This window comes from Peromyscus eremicus, chromosome 11, assembly GCF_949786415.1.
Source record: "Peromyscus eremicus chromosome 11, PerEre_H2_v1, whole genome shotgun sequence".
Lineage (NCBI taxonomy): Eukaryota > Metazoa > Chordata > Mammalia > Rodentia > Cricetidae > Peromyscus > Peromyscus eremicus.
The window spans coordinates 8,126,330-8,144,686 of record NC_081427.1 but is presented as its reverse complement, the minus strand read 5'-3'; the positions used below and the strand labels follow the sequence as shown (position 1 = coordinate 8,144,686).

The window sequence follows — 18,357 nt, the reverse complement described above, 5'->3', positions numbered from 1 at the left end:
GAATGTACATGAACTTCCAAAGTAATTACACAGAAATGTAATCCTGCAGACGATCCGGAAGTGGGGCCTGTGGGAGAGGAGAGGGTCACAAAGGCCCAGCCCCTCTTCGGATTTTATGAGCACCCTCATAGGAGACGCTGGAGAACGGTCTGTCTGCTCCTACCGCGTGAGGACACCGGGAGGAGGTGACCTCTGTGGTTCAGGAAGATGCCTGCTCCAGACAGCAGAGGACTGCCGCTTTGATCAGGGGCTTCTGGTCCCACAGTCTTAGGACCATGCCGTTGCTTCCAAGCTGCTGTGTTTTGTTACAGCAGCTTGAGTGGACTGACTCCCTTCCCACGTCTCCTTGAGGCGGAGCTCACTTTCACTCTGCCCCCCCCCCCCCAACACTTGCCGTGTAGACTGGAGGGTTCTCTCTCTGCAGTGCGCTGTACTGACTTACTACGCAGGCTCCATCGTAACTGATTTCTAAACCTTGTGCGTTTGTAGTATGATCTCGTTGTGTTTAACTAGTTAGTTCCGAGGCGTGCTCTCTCTCACATAGTCCGCTGTGTAGCTGAGGAGAACATTAAACTCACTTCTCATCCCCCTGCCTCGACCTCCTAAATGCTGATTGACTTCCCAACCAGGGCAACTGTTCAGGGTCAACCAGGCATTTTCAGGCTCTCTGTCTCTTATTCAAATAATTGAAATACAGGTTTGCACGAATCTCCAAGTATCGGGCAATGTTGTTTAAAACAAAGCAGGTTTAGAACAGGTCACTGACAGCAAAGCACAGGCTTGAAAAAGTACCCAACAGCCCTGGCCACGGCGGGCCTTCTTTTCGTAGAGTTTGAGAGGAGAGAGAGCTTAGTCAATAGGGGATGATTTGGGTGGTTTTGTGTTTGTTTTATTTTAAGACAAGGTCTTACTGTGTTACTCTGGCTGTTCTGGAACTATGTAGATCAGGCTGGCCTTGAACTAGAAGATCCTCCTGCATCTACCTCCCAAGTGCTGGGGTTAAAGGTATGTGTCACTATGCCTGGACTACTTTCTTCTTTTTTTTTTTTTTTGTGATTCTCTCAGTTTTTAAGTTATACAATCTTTTCTTTATTGTGCACACCCCTTCCCATAATGCACCTGGTTTTCATCATGTGTATATTCAATTATGAGTAGGCACAAGATGCCAAATAGAGGATTTTTCCTAAAAGTTCAGTTAGAGGACAGAGTTTGCCTTACTGCAAAGGCCCACCAAACCAGTTGAAACCAGATCAGCCCCTCCTACTGTAACACAACTGGAGCATGACTGCATAGAATCTAAGTTTGAAGATTGTTAAGGAGAGCAGAAACTTAATCCATTGCTCTGAGGGGTTGTGCACACGCTTGACGCCAGGAGTCCTAGGTTGCTATGTGCATTGTTCAGAGTGGGTGTGTGTGTGTGCATGGCATGTGCAGGTAGGGTTTCTAGGCTGCTAGGTGTGTTACTAGAAGAGAGGTGTGTGCATATCTCCACTCAAGTGGAGTCCTAAGCTGGTATTCCCCGTGCTTGCCCGACTTCACCGGTTCCCAGGTGTGCATACGAGGTGAGTGCTCTGGCAACTGAGCTAATTTCCAGTTTGTTTTAAATCACACTTATTACCTTTATGTAAAATATTTGTTGAGATTTACACCGAAGTTACTATATGGAGAGTTTGTTCATGTCTGTTTGAAAGACTGTCCTGGCCAATGCTTTGCGAAGGCATTACCTGTATACCCCCTGATATAAAACCATCAAAGGACTCATCTATTGAACAGGTCCTAATGCTATGATCTAATTGTCTCTGGATAGGTTCACTAAACACATAGTTGTCTCTTAATCCTGTCAAGGTCACAGTCAACATTAGCCAGCACAACATTGAGTTATTTCAGAATAAATGTCATAGGTGGAGTTAGATGTTTTTTCCAGTAATTTTGATGATAATTTATTTAGTATAGATTATCTTTAGATCTGTACTAGTCAGCATGTAATGAATGTTTCATTTCCTCTGTAGCCTGACATCAAGACCCCAATGGCTAATGAAGCTAACCCTTGCCCATGTGACATTGGTCACAAGCTAGAGTATGGTGGCATGGGCCAGGAAGTTCAGGTTGAGCACATCAAGGCATATGTCACCCGGTCCCCTGTGGATGCAGGCAAAGCGGTGATCGTCGTCCAGGATATATTTGGCTGGCGGCTGCCCAACACCAGGTATATGGCTGACATGATTGCTGGAAATGGATACACGTACGTATGAAGTTCTGTTCTTTGCTTAAATTCTTGTGAATTTCTGTGGTCCATTTTGTTCCCTTCCGAAAGACAAAAACAATAATAGCCTGAGCTGTATTCTCACTTACATTATCTATTTCCTTATCTCAGTGATGGGAACTGGGAACTGTCCTTTGAAATTTAACACTGACCTGGTGGAGCCAACTCTTCCCAACAGAATCCCTGAGCATCTGGTCCCCAGCGGTACCTGGCCCTACAGTCATGCTGGATAGAGGGTCCTCTCCCCACAAAGGGTCCCATCCAGGCATAGGCCAGCACACCTGTGCACACTCAAGCATCTCAGCCTCAGGGTAGGTTTCACAGGTCTTCTTGGAATGTGACTCAGAACAAAAGAAAGTCACACGTCAAGGCTCCTTTAAAGTAAATCAGTGGAAATTTCAGGTGAGTTCCAGCAAAACCTTCTGCTGTGGATGTCACAGGATATCTGATGATGTTCTTAGCTCTTGTGCTGGTGGCTGCTACTGCTGTCTGTTACTGCATTCCATGTGACTTAGCTGATAGTCACAGAGGTGTTAGGTCAGACACAGAGACGGCAATGAATAGATTATGAGGGCTAAAGACAACCCAAGAGGATTGGGCTCTGGACCTGCAGCATTCCAAATCCTCCACAGTGGTGAAGTTCCCATCAGTTTATGAGCCTAGTGCCATCTTTTGCACAGGCAAGGTGGCTTATTTTCTGGGAACTTGGGTTCACAGTGCACAGAGAGCTGGAAGTCCAGGGTGAGCCTGTCTTCTCTCCCCCACTGCCGACGCAGGCCTAGCAGGCCTAGCAGACCTACCGAGGGATGAAAAGATGGCCTTGAGGAGAGTGGGGCCATTTCCTGGGGGAAGCCTCTAAATAAACCTATGATAGCCAATGTGGACAGCCTCTCATGCTTCCAGCAGCCCTGGGAGGGAGGGATATTACCTTCCCCATATTAAAGGCTGGGAAGTCAAGGCACAAAGACAGAGGCTCTTGGTTGCTCTGGGTGAACTGTAAGTCACTGCTTGAATGGCAGTAGGACTTACAAGACTCCTCCCCTTCACACTACTCATTTTACATACGCAGAGCAATCGGAGGCCGGGCAGTGCACATATCTGTCTGTCTGGTCAAGAATGTGAGGCTTAGGACCAGAGAGACGGCTCAATGGTTAAACGTACTTGATGACTTGACAGAAAACCCAGGTTTGGTTCTGAGAACACACATGGCAGCTCACAACTCTCCGTAACTAGTTACAGGGGATCTGACACCTTCTTCTGGCCTCTGCAAGCAACAGGCATGTACATAATACATGCAGACAAGCACTCATGCACATACAAATAAATCAATCTTAAAGAATGTGAGGGATGCCAAGCAGTGGTGGCACACTCCTTTAATCCCAACACTTGGGAGACAGAGGCAGGTGGATCTCTATGAGTTCAAGGTCAGACTGGTCTACAGAATGAATTCCAGGACAGCCAAGACTGTTACACAGAGAAACCCTGTCTCGAAAAACCAAAATAAATAATTAAGAATGTGAGGGATGAAAGTGGTCAGTTACTTGTCAAGGTCTTGCTACAGTATAGGGTGGTACTGAGACATGAACCTGCCCTTTTTGGCCCAGGCCCTGGTGTTCTGCCCACCTGTGCAGCAGAGGGGCTGGTGCCTTGAATCACAGCCATAGCTAACTCATTCCTTTGGGAGACTGTGGTCCTGGCTCCATCGCTCCCGAGTTGGCTTCTAGGAGAATGGCATGGACTCCAGTGTGCAATCCTGCCTCTGCCCTCCCAAGTACTAGGATTAGCAATGTCCATGATTTCCAAACTGTGCCAATTGCCTGTGCTGGGTCCTCTATCATTTGATCATATGATTTGTGCGTGTGTACAATGTATATATGTGTGTGTGTGTGTGTGTGGGTTCGCGCTTACTGTAGTGAGACATAGAGGGCAGAGGTCAACCTCTGTTAGTCTTCACTTTGCTTGTTTACTCTTTCTCTGGCCTGTTCTAGAACGTGCTGTGGACCTTACTCTTGGGGCAGGAAACTGGTAGGCTGTGCAGAGGCTGGGGTGGGGCATTACCTGATCACAGTGACTCTTCATATTCTTCAGGGATGACCTTTGGCCAAAGCCAGTGCTCTGGGTCTGGTTGAGAGGAACAACTAACTCCATGGAGGAAGGAAGGAAGGACATTTCAGGGTCCATACCAGGTCTGTCTCCTTCTGCACTGGAATAGCTCTTGAGAAGCAGAGTCACACTCAAGCTGCTGGATGCTGTGTAGTTGCGGTTGTGGGATCTGAGGCAAAGTGGCCTGGTTCCAGATAACCTTTGATGTAATCAAGGGTGGCCTTCGTGGTCCAGGTTCTTCCTTCCCTCTGCCAAGAATTGGCAACCTAACAAGGTGCTTAATAAGACTGGACAAACTGAGTCAAAGCGATCAAAGGCTTATTCATGTCCATATTTTACAGAGCCATCGTCCCAGACTTCTTTGTGGGGCAAGAGCCATGGGACCCAGCTGGTGACTGGTCTACTTTCCCTGAGTGGATAAAGTCAAAAAATCCCAGAAATATCAATCGGTAAGCTATCAACAGGCATGGTTTTGTATGTGACAGCCCAAAGAGGAGCGGGCTTCACCACAGTTTCCTCTCCCCCACTCCCTTCCTGTGGGGTAGGGCCTCATTTGGCCTTAGTCAAAGTCCTTCCAACAGCATGATGGGAAAGTTTTGCTCCAGCACACTGTGAGCTGTGGATGGAGGGGGCCACACACCCCTTGCCCCACTGCCCCAGCAAGCATAGCTGCTCACCTCCCTTACAAGCGATGAGTTCAAAGTCCTGTGTCCACATAGGTGCTTGTTTGCAAGTGTTAGGACACCTATCCCAAGTGCATCAGCAGTTCAAAGAGCTATTGGTTTATAGAACCATGGAAATTAGCTCAGGGTTCAAGCAGGAATTGGCCCGTAGCTTAACGGTATCCCCAACTCCCATCTTCCGTCGCTGCTCAGCCTCACTTCTTGTGTGCTGGCTTCGTCCTCAAGAAGCCCCACCTCAGAGGCAGCCCATTCTTCCATAGCGTCTCTCCCAGCAACCTGGAGAGCATCATATTCCCTGCTCCCCTCGGGTTATGATGGGCTCTGCAGTCCATCCTGGAAAACTATCATTCTGACCAGGAGATTGTTCTCCGATTGGTCAGGTATGAGCCACAGACTACTGCAACCAAATTTACCTCAAATTCCACAATCCACTATGGAAACAGTGTCATGAAGGTTTCATAGTAACAGAAGAAAGATAAATTCTAAATCGAGACACTTGAAATACATTGGTGGAAACATTAATTAGGTGGTTACAGTAGAATAGAGAAATCTCAGCTGCAGGACCCAGATGCTAGCTGATAGCATTTTGAGCTCTGTGATTGGTGGAGAACAGGGTTCTACTGAGTTAATGCACTCCAAAGGCTTTTATCTGTTTATCAGGATGTTAGGGTCAGCTTTATCTGCTAATTACATGAGTTAGAGCCAATAGGGGTGGGCAAGGAATGGCTCATTAGTGGGTTAGAGACAGAGATACATTGTAATTAGGCTCTGGACCTGCAACCGTCCAAGCTCCCCACAGCTGCTCAAGTTTTCATTTCAAGCAGTCCATCAGCCTTGCAGCCACTGCTTCTTCCTAGGAATTCTGGTTCTCACCACCAAACAAGTAAAAAAACTTCAAGTAATGTCCACGGAGACATCCCGGTCACCATAACCTTGGAGGCTCACGAATCAGCCCTCTCTTTCCAACGCCTTTTCTGTTCTAGAGAGGTCGAGGCTGTCATGAGGTATCTGACACAACAGTGTCATGCCCAGAAGATTGGCATTGTAGGCTTCTGCTGGGGAGGAGCTGTTGTGCACCATGTGATGATGACATACCCGGAAGTCAGGGCAGGGGTGTCTGTTTACGGTAAGTGCCCAGTGCATTTCCCTCAAGAGAAAGGGGGGTGGGGGTGGGGGAGTGACAGGTCTCTCCCAATGCTGCAACACAAAACCTGATGGCGTGAGAGGAACCAGCTTAGCATGGTTTTCTGAATCTGAAAACAGAACTGGGGAGACGGCTCGGTCAGTAGAGTTCTTGTCTTGCAAGCAGGAGTTCCTGAATCTGTTTTTCAGAACCCATGTTAAGGGAGACAGGGACAGGTGAGATTTTGGCTTACTGGGCACTTTGGTACCACTTAAGGCACCACTTAGCCTACTTGGTAAGTCCTAGATCCTGTCTCAAAAATCTAGGTGGGAAGGCTCCTCAGGAACACATCCAAAGTTGTCTTCTGTTCCCAAATGCAGTGCACCTATGCACCAGTGAATGGAAGCATATGCAACTGTTGTGTGCGCGTGCGTGTATGCACATGCGTACACAGAGACACAGAAAAAAGCAAAGTCTACTTTAAAGTACAAACAGCAACTTTCACCTTTAAAAAAAAATTAGCAATTTAAAAACTTTGTATGGGTATGTTACCTACATGTATGCCTGTGCACCATGTGTATGCTTGGTATCCACAGAGGCAGAAGACATTTGTCAGATCCCCTCTATAGTTACAGATGATTGTGAGCCACCATGGGGATGCTGGGAATTGAATCTGGGTCCCCTGGAAGAGCAGCCAGTAACTGCTGAGCCATCTTTCCATCTCCAACTTTTACATTTAGCCAAATGGAAACAAAGTTACTCTAAGCATGAGATAAGAACTCTGTACCTGTTAACAGCAGCAGCACAGGGAATTTAAAAGCATCCAGACTGAAACGTCAAAAATAATGCAAGAAAACTGACTGCTACTTCAAAAAGCTACACATGCACAAGCAGTTCTTATATGGCTTATGAGCTCTTTGACATGACACTTCATCTACTATTAGCACTAAAAAAAAAAAAAAAACCAAAAAAACAAAAACCCCAAATATTTCCTTACACAAAAGGAAATACAGTTAGGCACAGCACACACACTTGTAATCCCAGTACTTGGGAGACTGAAGCAGGATTGGGATTTTCTGGCCAGCATGAGCTACATGGTGAGAGCCAGTCTCAAACAACAACAAAAAAAATTCAATAAATCACCAGTTGGCCTTAGACATCAGGCCAAGGGTGTGAATTAAAAGGTTGCTCCTGGCGTGCATGTCTCTGGCGCCACCTGCTGGTTGCTGTCGTGCAGCCTGAGTGGAAGGCAATTGCAGGAGTTGGGCAGGACACATCCACCCATTATGCGGCTTTGCTGGAGTTGGGCAGGGAGCACTGCCATCCTCCCTGTGCCTTGCTGCCTTCTGGAGAGGAGTAATGGGGAAGGGAGATGTGTGTGCCACTTAGCTTTGTTATCATACTGGCAGGAAGCAGGGAAAAGATAGTTTTTCTCATCTTTTTAAATCATCACGATCATGTGTATGTGTGCAATGTGTGGACCTGCATGCAACAATGCCTGTGTGGAAGCCAGAGAACAACTTTATGTGGGTTCCAGGATCAAACTCAGGTCCCCTTAGGCTTGTTTGGCAAGTGAGTCCTCTGACTCACTTTCTGTCCAGTCTTCCAACAGTACACGACTTGCTTTTTCCCCAAGCAAAGACACCTGGGGGTTGCCTGGGCCTGGCAGAGCAATACTTTGCACTAATTAACCTTAAGAGCACTGAGACAAGGATGGACACTGAATTTCATACAATGACCTGCAGAGCAGACACTGTACCCTTGGAGTCTTGTTGGATTAATATCTGGTCCAATGGCTGTTCTTCTTATGAATAAAACTGTCTAGTTCATTGAAACCGGAACAAGTGGGACCTGCATAGAAACTTCTAGAGCGGTGGTTTAAAAATTACGACCTGATCCAACAGCCATCTCAAGAGGGAGCACTTCTCAGACTGCTGTCCTCACACACCAAGCAGCACACAGCACTAAGTTTACTGGCCTGGCTCCTGTTGAACGAGGTGCAGAGGATTCGGCTAACTCAGTTGCACTTTTATGGAGTTTCACAGGCCAGGCTTCTGTGGAATTGCTCAAAATGAAAATAAACCAAGGGCTGGGGAGATGGTTAAGGCAGTGAAGTATTGATTGCACATCCATGAAGACCTGGGTTCAGATCCCTGGCATCTGTGTAGGAGTCTGCATGTCTCTCACTCCTGCACCGGACAGGGGGAGACAGAAGGGTCCGTCAAGTTCACTCATTAGCCAGTCTAGAGAAACCTTTGAGCTCTAGGTTCAATGCGACCCTACAGCAGAAGGTAAGATGCTGAGTGACTGAGGAAGACACTGGATGTGGACATCTGGCCTCCACTTACATACACACGTGCACAAGACCCCATGTGGTCATGTACATCAACACACGCACATACCCCTCCACCTCCCGGAAATCTCTTAATACCTGCTTTACTTTGTAAAACCACACCAAATCCAGGCAGCTTTCTGTGGAAGTCAATCTCCCTCAACTCTTTCCAGGCATCATCAGAGAGTCCGAAGATATTTATAATTTGAAGAACCCAACGTTGTTCATTTTTGCAGAAAATGATACCGTGATCCCACTTGAGCAGGTGAGTGGGCAGCCTAATAGCATATCCTGACATTTTTGGAGTAAGTTCCAAAGAGCTCACTTATCACTGTAACTGTTTCCAATGATGAAAATGTACTAAGAATGGAACTTAAGCCCAGAATGGGTCTGTTCAGAAGGAGAGCTGAAGGAAATGTTCCAACAGCCCATTCTGTGAGAAGGAATGGTCTCCACAGTAACCCACTGGTTACCATAAAGTCAGATTTATTAAGACCAGGAAGTTGATAAGGAAAAAGTCTAAGTTAAAAGCAGTCATTTGTAAATCAGCCTTTCAACAGTCCTCAGCTTAAGATATTTGGTTTAATTTTACTATAGTGCAAAAGTAATACACAGTAGACCAATTTTGAATTCGGTTCTTTTCCTGGCCTAGCCACACCTGTACATGGTCTCATGATGTTGACAGCTGGGATAAATTACGCATCCCCATCAGCCCTATGGTCACTAGGGAAACCAGCAACAGTCTCACTGTGCTCTGCTAAGGTGGGATGGTCAGCAGGGCAGCTATATTCAAGGTCCACCCCGCCTGGTGCTGGGGGGACTGAACCCAGCAGGCCCCACACATGGTAAGTATGTGCTCCACCACTGAGCACCCTTTACACAAAGGACTCATTACATAGACCAGGCTGGCCTCAGAGATCTGCCTGCCTGTCTCTGCTAGGGTAAAAATGTCCACCACCATGCTCAGTGTACTTCGGACCTACCGTATTTTTAACTTAGAGTGGATTTGTTGGGTCTCAGCCCTAGGGTAAATGTAGGAGCTTCTGTAATTGGTGTAGCCTCATCCTTATGCTGCTCTGCAACCCCCGACAGGGGCCAGGAACTGTTTAAGTCAATTCAGAAGCTGTGGAGCCTGTTCTCTATGTAAAGCATGACGTCAGCTCAGAGTTAAAGTCACAACACCTCACTTTATTTTTTTGTGCACTAGGTCTCTGTGCTGACCCAGAAACTGAAGGAACACTGCATAGTTAATTACCAAGTTAAAACATTTTCTGGGCAAACTCATGGCTTTGTGCATCGGAAGAGAGAAGACTGCTCCCCTGCTGACAAGCCCTACATTGAGGAGGCGAGGAGGAATCTCATTGAGTGGCTGAACAAGTTCATTTAACAGCACTCAAGCACACAACAGCTGTCAATCAAGTCTGCCTGGACACAATTACCCAGCTGATTTCTTACTTTACTTAAAATATAGGAATCGTAAAAACTTTTCTGAAACATAGCAGAAACTACGTGAAAAATACTTAACACAATAGAAATTTTTAATAAAAGCTCGTTACCCGAAGACTTCAAATGACAGTGTAACTATAATTATTAGGGGAATCTGGGGCCATTCAGGGACCAGCTGGGTTCTCAGATGTGGCTTTACATTGTTAACTGAAGACTGTTAAAACAAGTTATGTGCAAAGCCAGGAAGATCACAAGTTGTCAACTAGGTAGGTTAACCCCCGCCCCCCAGATGTTTATGGGCTTTGGTGAAGCTCAATGCCACCCATATGCACTTTGGTGTGAGTAGTGTTGGAATTCAGCTCCCATAGACCCAATTATTCAATCTAATAAACTGATTTTTTTGAATTTATGAATCTGTAGCTTCTCTTTTAAATAAGCGTCTGTTTCTGTATGTGCCACCACAGGTGGCGGTCAGAGGACAACTAATGGTAGTCTTTATCACGTGGGTCCAAGGAATCATGGTCCCCAGACTTGGTGGCCACTTGGTCTGAACCACCTGTAGGCCTTTTTCTCTGACGGAAACGCTAAGACTAGCTATCATCCTGCTGTGTCACACACTCTCCCCAAGCACTGGCATTTTGTGTTCAAGACTGGGCTCCCAAGGTCTGTTAAATTGGTGGAGGTGGAGGAGGAGGATAGATCCCATAGTCCACATCTGCAAGGAATGAGCCTCCAGATGTCATCAACAATGTCCTGCTTTTCCTGGGATCCCCCCTGAAACAGGGAATGCCAGGTTGCCTGGGCTGGCCTTGACCTCCCAGGCTTAAGCAGTATGTTACATGAGCCCAGAGCACCTGTGCCTCAACTGCCCTCTAAGCCCATGCTACAGGCAGAGTGCTGCCCATGCCAGTTCTGATTGGCACATGAGCTAACTGGCCACTGTCCAGCAAGCCTGGGGGCATCTGAGGGAGGATTCAGTCTCCAGCACTGGTGTCTTCAGTCCTCAAGTGTTTGTACAACCCAGGAGCACCCTCATGGACCTCTACAGTCAGGACTGCTCTGCTTCCTGTCGGGGAGCTCCTGTCCTGTCAACTGCAGAACAAACCCCGACGACAGGACCGCTAAGCTGTGAAAACAGTATCTGTCGTTTGTATCTGCTTCCTTACACGGTTAACTGCAGATGCAGGATGCTTACAGACATCTAATAACACAGTGAGAAGGTATCCCGCACTAAGCTCTGAACAAGGGGGCAAAGTTACCAAAGAGCCGCTTTTATTCCAGCATCACAGGCTGAGAGGACCAGTGGTCACTGCAGATGCGCACAACACACCCTTTATTAGTCACAGTGGTGGATGGTACATTTTATTCTTCAGACTCTCCAGGCTTACGGATGTCATCAATCTTCAGAATCATTCTAACCATCTGTGTGGCAAGAGAGATCTGCTGCTTTTTGCCAATCAAGGTTTCTATGACATGCTGGTGCTGCATATCTGAAAAACAAATACAGCAATCAGTGGTCTCAGAGCAGCCAAATTTACTGTCAACAAGCAGTTCAACTCATGTAGTCACCACAAAGCTACATGTAGCAGGCTGTAGTGTGCTTATCTGTGCTCCTAGTTACTGGGGAGGCTGAGGTCAAGGTCAGCCCGGGCAAGATAGCAAAATTCCACTTCAAAAACAAACATGGTTTAAGACTGTGCCATTTGTCAGTCACGGACAGAGAGAGGCTCACGGGCCCCTATCTCTCCCTGCTAACTACTGGCCCCTGGTGGTCTCAGGGTGATCTATGTCTTCAGTTGTGAGAGAGCCCACTGGGCTCCAATGGACAGTTTTACAAACGTATGGTCATAGAGATAGTCCTGGTTAAAAAGTCTAATAGAACTAAAGGCAGGAATGTGGGGAAAAGATTTATAGGGAGGAAAACAGGGTCTGGGGGCAAGAGTATTCAGAATTCATCATATCTGCCTCTATATCCATCTATAGCAATATCAAAGTGTTAAACAATGAAGTAAATAAAAACTATATATGTAAAAAGAAGGGCTGGAGATGGCTCAGTGATTAAGAGCATCAAGTGCTCTTAGAGAGAACCCGAGTTCCCAGCACCCACACAGCAGCTTACACCCATCCAGTTAACTCCAGGTCCAGGGGATCCCAGTGCCCTCTTCGGGTCTCCAAGAGTAGCAGACACACAAGTAGTGCGCTTAAATGCATCCAGGCAAAACACTCATGCACACTAAAGAAAAATTTTTGAAACAGGGTTTCTCTGTGTAGCTCTGGCTGTTCTGGAACTCACTCTTTAGACCAGGCTAGCCTCTAACTCAAGAGATCTGCCTGCCTCTGCCTCCTGATTGCTGGGATTAAAGGTGTGTGCCACCACCACACTGCTAATAAATTTTAACAGATAAACAAAATCCCAAACCAAAAATCCCAAAGCTGTAGCAGTCAACTGGTTCCAATTTCCCCATGTCATCTTCAGATGAATTTCCTTAGTACTGAGGACATGCTTACATTGGAAAATGGTAGCCGAACTGCCAGGGCTCATGGGTCAGTGACATCTCAAAGCACCCAGAGGCACAGCAGTGAAATCATGTCTCTACAACGCTCAATCAGTAGACACTTCATGTCAGAACCAACACAAGTTACTTTAAGAGTTGTTCTTTTGTTTTGGATGCTGGAGTTGCTATTTCATAAACTGTCAAGTCCTGTGCTTGAACTCATTGCAGGAATGCAGGTATGGTCTATTAGTAAAGTAATGTAGCGAAGTTCCACCAAGTTAAATGTCTGCCACTTTTTCAACAGCTGAACTGCCAAGCTGCTAGTTATAAATCTACCAAACTCCACAGCCACAGGACAGCCAGTGGCATGCTGTGAACACAACTACGTTGTACGGAATCTGACAGACATCTGTGTGAAGGAAGACCATCCTGTATGTACTGTAGTAAAATGAGTGTAGTGTGTCACTAAGACTAGGTCCCACAGCAATCAACTCAAATACTCAAATCAAGAACTTAACTAGCCAAGTGCATTCAAGAACTCACACCAGATAGCCTTGTGGTATGTACTACTCCACACAGCAGGAGCACACACCTTCCAAGTCAGTAGAACCCTGGTTCACTCACAGAACCCCAGAAGACAACTCACCATTTGTGCCCTTGTGCAAACAGTCAATTCCAAGGGCAGGGTTGGACTCCTTCACTTGTTTGGCTCGGACTTCAGTCATGGTCTGGATGGGATTCATGCCACTGTTTTCTGAAAGGGCCATGGGGATGACCTCCAAGGCATCTGCAAAAGCTCTCATGGCATACTGCTCCAAAGTCGGGCACTGGAAAGGCACAGGGGCAGTGAGTGCACTTGGCAAGAGCCAACCTGACCCAACAGCAGTTCCCTAAGTATGCACCGGAAAACTTAGGACATGCTTAATAAACCACGGTTACTTTATCTACAGAATGCAGGTGGTGGAATATAAAACATGCTTGAACCACAGACATAGTAGTTCTCACTGCGATTCTGGCTGTTACCTTATCTGCTTCTTTACTGACTGCCAGAGCGCAGGCTATTTCAGCAGCCCCTCCTCCATACACAACCCGATTGTCTCGGATGAGGTTCCGGATGACACACAAGGCATCGTGGAGGGATCGTTTTGCTTCTTCAATGATCTGGGGAGAAGGTCATGTCTCAGCGCCTCATGCAGTTGGAGCAAGACCCTGGACCAACTGAGCCACCTCCCAGCTCAAGGACGGATTCTTACCATCTTGTTCCCTCCTCTGATGAAAATGGTCACAGCTCTAGAGTTCTTACACTGCTCAATCACCAGCATTTTGTCTTTTGTAGTGCCAAACGAGATCTCTCGCACCACACCGGCAAAGCCCAGCTTCTCAGGGGTAAGCTCTGAGAACCTGGGGACGATCCGCCCTCCTGTTGCAATGGCGATCAGCTATCAGAGGACAGACAGATGTGATCAATGCTAGTGAACTTCCAGAAGCAGACCACAAAAAACCACATGTAACCTAGGACCACCTTATTCTGGGATGGGCAAAGTTTCAAGTTTCCTGTAAACTGTCTTGCTAAACCGACAGGCTCCGAGGGGCTGGTGCTACCCAGCTCTGTCATAGTCAACCCCCAACTCAGCCCCTTACAGTCTGGGTGGCCCTGTCTGCAAACCCAGCTCACACGCCCCCACAGCACAGCAGGCTGCGGAAGGAGAAGGGAAGCAAAGCTTGTCCAGCTCAGGGCTTAGGAGAGCTGTTCCTATTCTGCTGCCACTGAAGGCACAGTACCAGGCTTTCCTGCCCCGAAAGTCAACAGGGAAGCCCAGAAAGCTGACTCCACAACACACTGTCATTCAAATAAATATGATTCTAGAATGTTCTTCCACAGTTACTCTTTCTCTAAGCTGTTGCTTTTTGGTGTGCGATGGTTACTTCAGGCAAGCTGTCAAAGTGGCACCCTAATACAGGCATACATTGCAGGTTCACCCCACGCTCAGCAAGGGCTCTGAATGCCAGCCTCCTACCTCAATCTCAGGTCCTCCTACCCAGCGAACTGCAGGGAGGGCATTCTGAAGAAGTAAATGATTGGCTTCATCATCAAAGCCCCACTGGCAAATAGCCAGGTTAGCACCAGTTTCTTTAATCTGGGAAAAGAAATGCCACAACTCTTATCAATAACAAGTAGTTATTTGTTCCTCATTACATGACCTGAAAAAGGGGAGACGCACAGCAGTGCGTGTGAAGTCTGTGTACTGAAAGGAACAGGAAAGCACAGAGGGAAGAAATACACAAGTGTGCATCTTCATCTGCTCCTTCCAGTACTAAAACATGCACCAACGGAAACCACTCTGCTCTCCAACTGTGCTTTAAATTCCTCTTACAGCTCTCGTTTGCTCCACTCAAGCCCAGGAGAGCTGCTAACCAAAGGCACAGCTAAGACGCCAAACTCTCAAGGAAGTTCAGGGCAAACCAGCTGCTTTCCTATTATGCCATTTGGTTTTTCTTACCGTACTTATTTATATGACTGACGCTGAACGTTATTTGTAGCTATGTGACAAAGTCCCCAGATGCTAACTCAGTTAGTCCTGAGGAGTTGGTTCAGGGGGCAGCACAGGACTGACCTGCTCAATCATCTCTTCGAACTTCTCCTTTTCGTATTTCTGCAGGGCTTTGTAGTCCTCCACAGAGGTCACATCCAGCTTGTGCTTTGTCTTTGGTTTAGGTGGCTCAAATGGACACGTGAGAATTGCAATCTTAGCATTCTCCACTCTCTATGGGAAAGCATCAACACTGTAAGTAGAGGGTTTTAGTTCAGAGCAGTGGGGAAGTGCAGGAGCACTAACTTACTTTTGGCATCTGTGGGTGACTGAAGTCCTTATCAACGATCACACCCTTTATAAGTTCTGTGTCCTCCAGCCTCCCACCCACTTTGCCTTCCACTTTGATGAGCTCAAAGTCAACGTCTCTTCGCTCCATGTCTGCCACAGTGAGGACGGCATTCACAGCGATTTCAGCCATTTGTCGATGGCAGCTGTTCACCCTGAGAAAACACACACCTTTCTCACATTCCTTACACGACTGCAGTAACCAATCCAGCATGTCATGCAACTCAACAACGGGTCTAGGAAAACTAGTGCTCCTTTCCAAGTTCAAAGCAGACCAGGGACAGTAATGGCCTAGGCAAAGCAATAAATCTGAGCTGTGCAAACCCCTTATGATTTGAACCAACTCTACTTGCAAGTCTTGACACCTAAGTGTACTTTGATTTTCCTCTAAAAGCGCATGAATCATCTGGTGGTGGCCAGGTCCACCTTAGAGCAGGATCCTCAGTATCTACTCAGATACTAACTACATTCTAGCCTTGTTTCTGTTCTGGATATCTGGCCCTTTGCTGCAGGTGCTCAGCTTTCCTGTGTCTTCTCAGACACCAAATGAGCAGTCCTTAGGTGCTTCACAGCTCAAATTTATTGCATTTGCCTTTTATTGAGACCATTTCTTCTGCTAAAACTACCAGATACACAAGAATGTCAACAGCTCTGCATTTAAATACTGCTCACACCGTTAGGTGATTTAACAAAGAGTTATAAGGCTGGCGAGATAGCTCTATGGGTCAAAGCGCTTGCTGCCAAGCCTGCTGACCTACCTGGTGGTAGAGAGCAGACTCCCACAAGTTGTACACGCACACACAAATGTAAAAAGAGTAGTAACGGGGAAATGAGAGGACAAAAAGGAGGAAATAAAGACAATTACCCCATTTTCTCTCACATGTGGAATATTTACATTTAAAAAAATGGTATCAAGCAGGAGGGGACAAACAGGAGCAAAGTACAAGGAAACACTTATGAAATGTCATAATAAAGCTCCTACTATGTGCGACTAAAATGAGTCCATGTGTAGTTATGCTTTTGCTGGGTTTTAATGTCATATTTCGGCAGCAGACTGGAGTTTCAGCCACTGTAGAGAGGAACACCCCTAGGCTGAGACCACTTAATCTTCAGGGGCAGGAGCAGACGTTAGGAAATAGTGACAGAAACTATAAGACAGGAAGGAAGGTCAATGTTAAGACCATCCTTCTAATGACATTAAAACTTTAGAACAGTCCATCTGCTTATTGAATAAAAACACAAATGCAGCCGGGCGGTGGTGGCGCACGCCTTTAATCCCAGCACTCGGGAGGCAGAGCCAGGCGGATCTCTTTGAGTTCGAGGCTAGCCTGGGCTACCAAGTGAGTTCCAGGAAAAAGGCGCAAAGCTACACAGAGAAACCCTGTCTTGAAAAAACCAAAACAAACAAACAAACAAACAAAAACCACAAATGCTTCCCCAGAGTGACTTCCTAGTGAAGAGGGGATGGGAAAAAGTGTTAGAAGAACTTTACAGTCACGGTGATTTACTACCTGGCAATCCCACTTCCAACAAAAACAGGAAAGCAAATAAAACCATCAGAAACGTCCGCAAACCACACTGTCGCCTTTTAGAACAGGTGAACAGTCGTCCCCAAAGGGCAGGCTTGCAAACCACATGGCTCTACTGATAGAACACGTACACTTTGGAGCCCAGCGTGGTTTTTGCAGTCTGAATTAGGGGTTCAGGGTCGTTTATGTCAACAAGCACATGATCACTGATCTTGTCCAGGTGATCTATAGCAATTCGGGCAGCCTGTTCATAGCCGTCGGCAATTCTGATCGGGTGGATGCCTCGGTCCAGCAGCTGCTCAGCTTCTTCCAACAAGGCACCAGCCAGGACTGCAAGCAAGACAGCAGACAACCAGTTTAAGTTACAAAACTAAGAAAGTTCTAGAACTGGGCTGGATGTAACCTTAGAAGCTAGGGCTATGATGGAAAGGGAGGAGCCCCCCCCCCCTCTTAGTTTTGATCATAGTCAAGGTCTAATAAGCTGCCCCTTAAAGATGAATTTGTTAATAAAAACTTAGGCAAGCTAGAGCAGTGAGATGGGTCTGTGGTTTAAGGCACTTCCTGCCAATACTCACAGCACCGGAATTCACATAGAACAGACTCCCAAAAGTTGTCTTCTGATTGTCCTATGACCCTCCTCACAGTAAATGTACAAACAGAAAGACGTAGGCCCCATGCAAGAACAATACTTTAAATGGATAGTAGCAAACTGTTTTCTGTGGCCAGGGACTTCTGCTTGGTGAGGGTATCCTGGCTTGTGAGGGCTGCTGAGTGCCTGGTCCCTAAGCACCAACCCGCCTTCCTTCCCCTCTTGGTGACAGAAAGGAGTTTGGTTCTGCTAATTTAAAACCTGCTGCATTCCATGTAAACCTACAACAGTGCTTGGGAAATTAGGGCAATTCCAAGAGTGTTGAATAAATGACTTTAAATTGGTTGCAGCAAAGCTAACTCTGCATATATTAATGTGTTTTCCTTTGATCTGCACAGCAATTAAAATTAGATTTATTTTTGTATATATGCAAAGCATGCATGGGTGTGGCGGTGAGGGATGACCAGCTGGAGTCAGCTCTCTCCTGCTACGATGCAGATCCCAAGGATCAAACTCAGGCTTTACTGGCTAGACGAGCCATGGTGCTGGCCCTCAAACTTTGGATCATTTTGAAGATTTCAAATCTTAGGGGAAAAATGCTAAGAACAGTAAAAACAAACAGGATAACCCGTTTTCTCTTCAGATGCATACACCTTTTCCAGTTAACTCTGAGAATTAGGAGCAGGAATCAAGGCATGCCATTCCCCTTCTATGTTTTGGTATGACAACCCGGGCATTCTCTGTATAACCATGATAGACAGAGCTGTCAGCTCAAGGATAATGACCATTGATACGATATAATGCAACCCACAATCCAAAATTTTACCTCCTCTACGTTTATCTTAACAAGCTTTAGCTTAAAAACCCAATGGATCGAAAGCACCCATCAGAAGCTGTCCTATCTCCCTGCTAACT

At 46.6% G+C, this 18,357-nt stretch overlaps 2 protein-coding genes across 4 annotated transcripts in view; one reads left to right on the top strand and one right to left on the bottom strand.

Annotated features, from left to right (window-relative positions):
- Cmbl (carboxymethylenebutenolidase homolog) overlaps positions 1-10,359 on the top strand; it is a 35,762-nt gene extending 25,403 nt beyond the window's left edge. For 2 of the 3 annotated variants that reach the window (XM_059276431.1, XM_059276432.1), the window contains exons 2-6: positions 2,010-2,242; positions 4,708-4,815; positions 6,033-6,175; positions 8,678-8,769; positions 9,712-10,359. In XM_059276431.1, the coding sequence (XP_059132414.1) occupies positions 2,010-2,242; positions 4,708-4,815; positions 6,033-6,175; positions 8,678-8,769; positions 9,712-9,891 (756 nt within the window). In that variant the 3' untranslated portion in view covers positions 9,892-10,359. The remainder of the gene's footprint in view (positions 1-2,009; positions 2,243-4,707; positions 4,816-6,032; positions 6,176-8,677; positions 8,770-9,711) is intronic. The other variant, XM_059276433.1, reaches the window with a different exon arrangement.
- An 841-nt stretch (positions 10,360-11,200) lies between these two features.
- The window catches only part of Cct5 (chaperonin containing TCP1 subunit 5), an 11,528-nt gene continuing 4,371 nt past the window's right edge, over positions 11,201-18,357 (bottom strand). Inside the window, exons 4-11 of the mRNA XM_059276430.1 lie at positions 16,985-17,183; positions 15,287-15,479; positions 15,061-15,210; positions 14,464-14,583; positions 13,699-13,884; positions 13,469-13,606; positions 13,092-13,272; positions 11,201-11,440 (exon numbers count right to left, since the gene is read on the bottom strand). Of these exons, the coding sequence (XP_059132413.1) occupies positions 11,313-11,440; positions 13,092-13,272; positions 13,469-13,606; positions 13,699-13,884; positions 14,464-14,583; positions 15,061-15,210; positions 15,287-15,479; positions 16,985-17,183 (1,295 nt within the window). The 3' untranslated portion in view covers positions 11,201-11,312. The remainder of the gene's footprint in view (positions 11,441-13,091; positions 13,273-13,468; positions 13,607-13,698; positions 13,885-14,463; positions 14,584-15,060; positions 15,211-15,286; positions 15,480-16,984; positions 17,184-18,357) is intronic.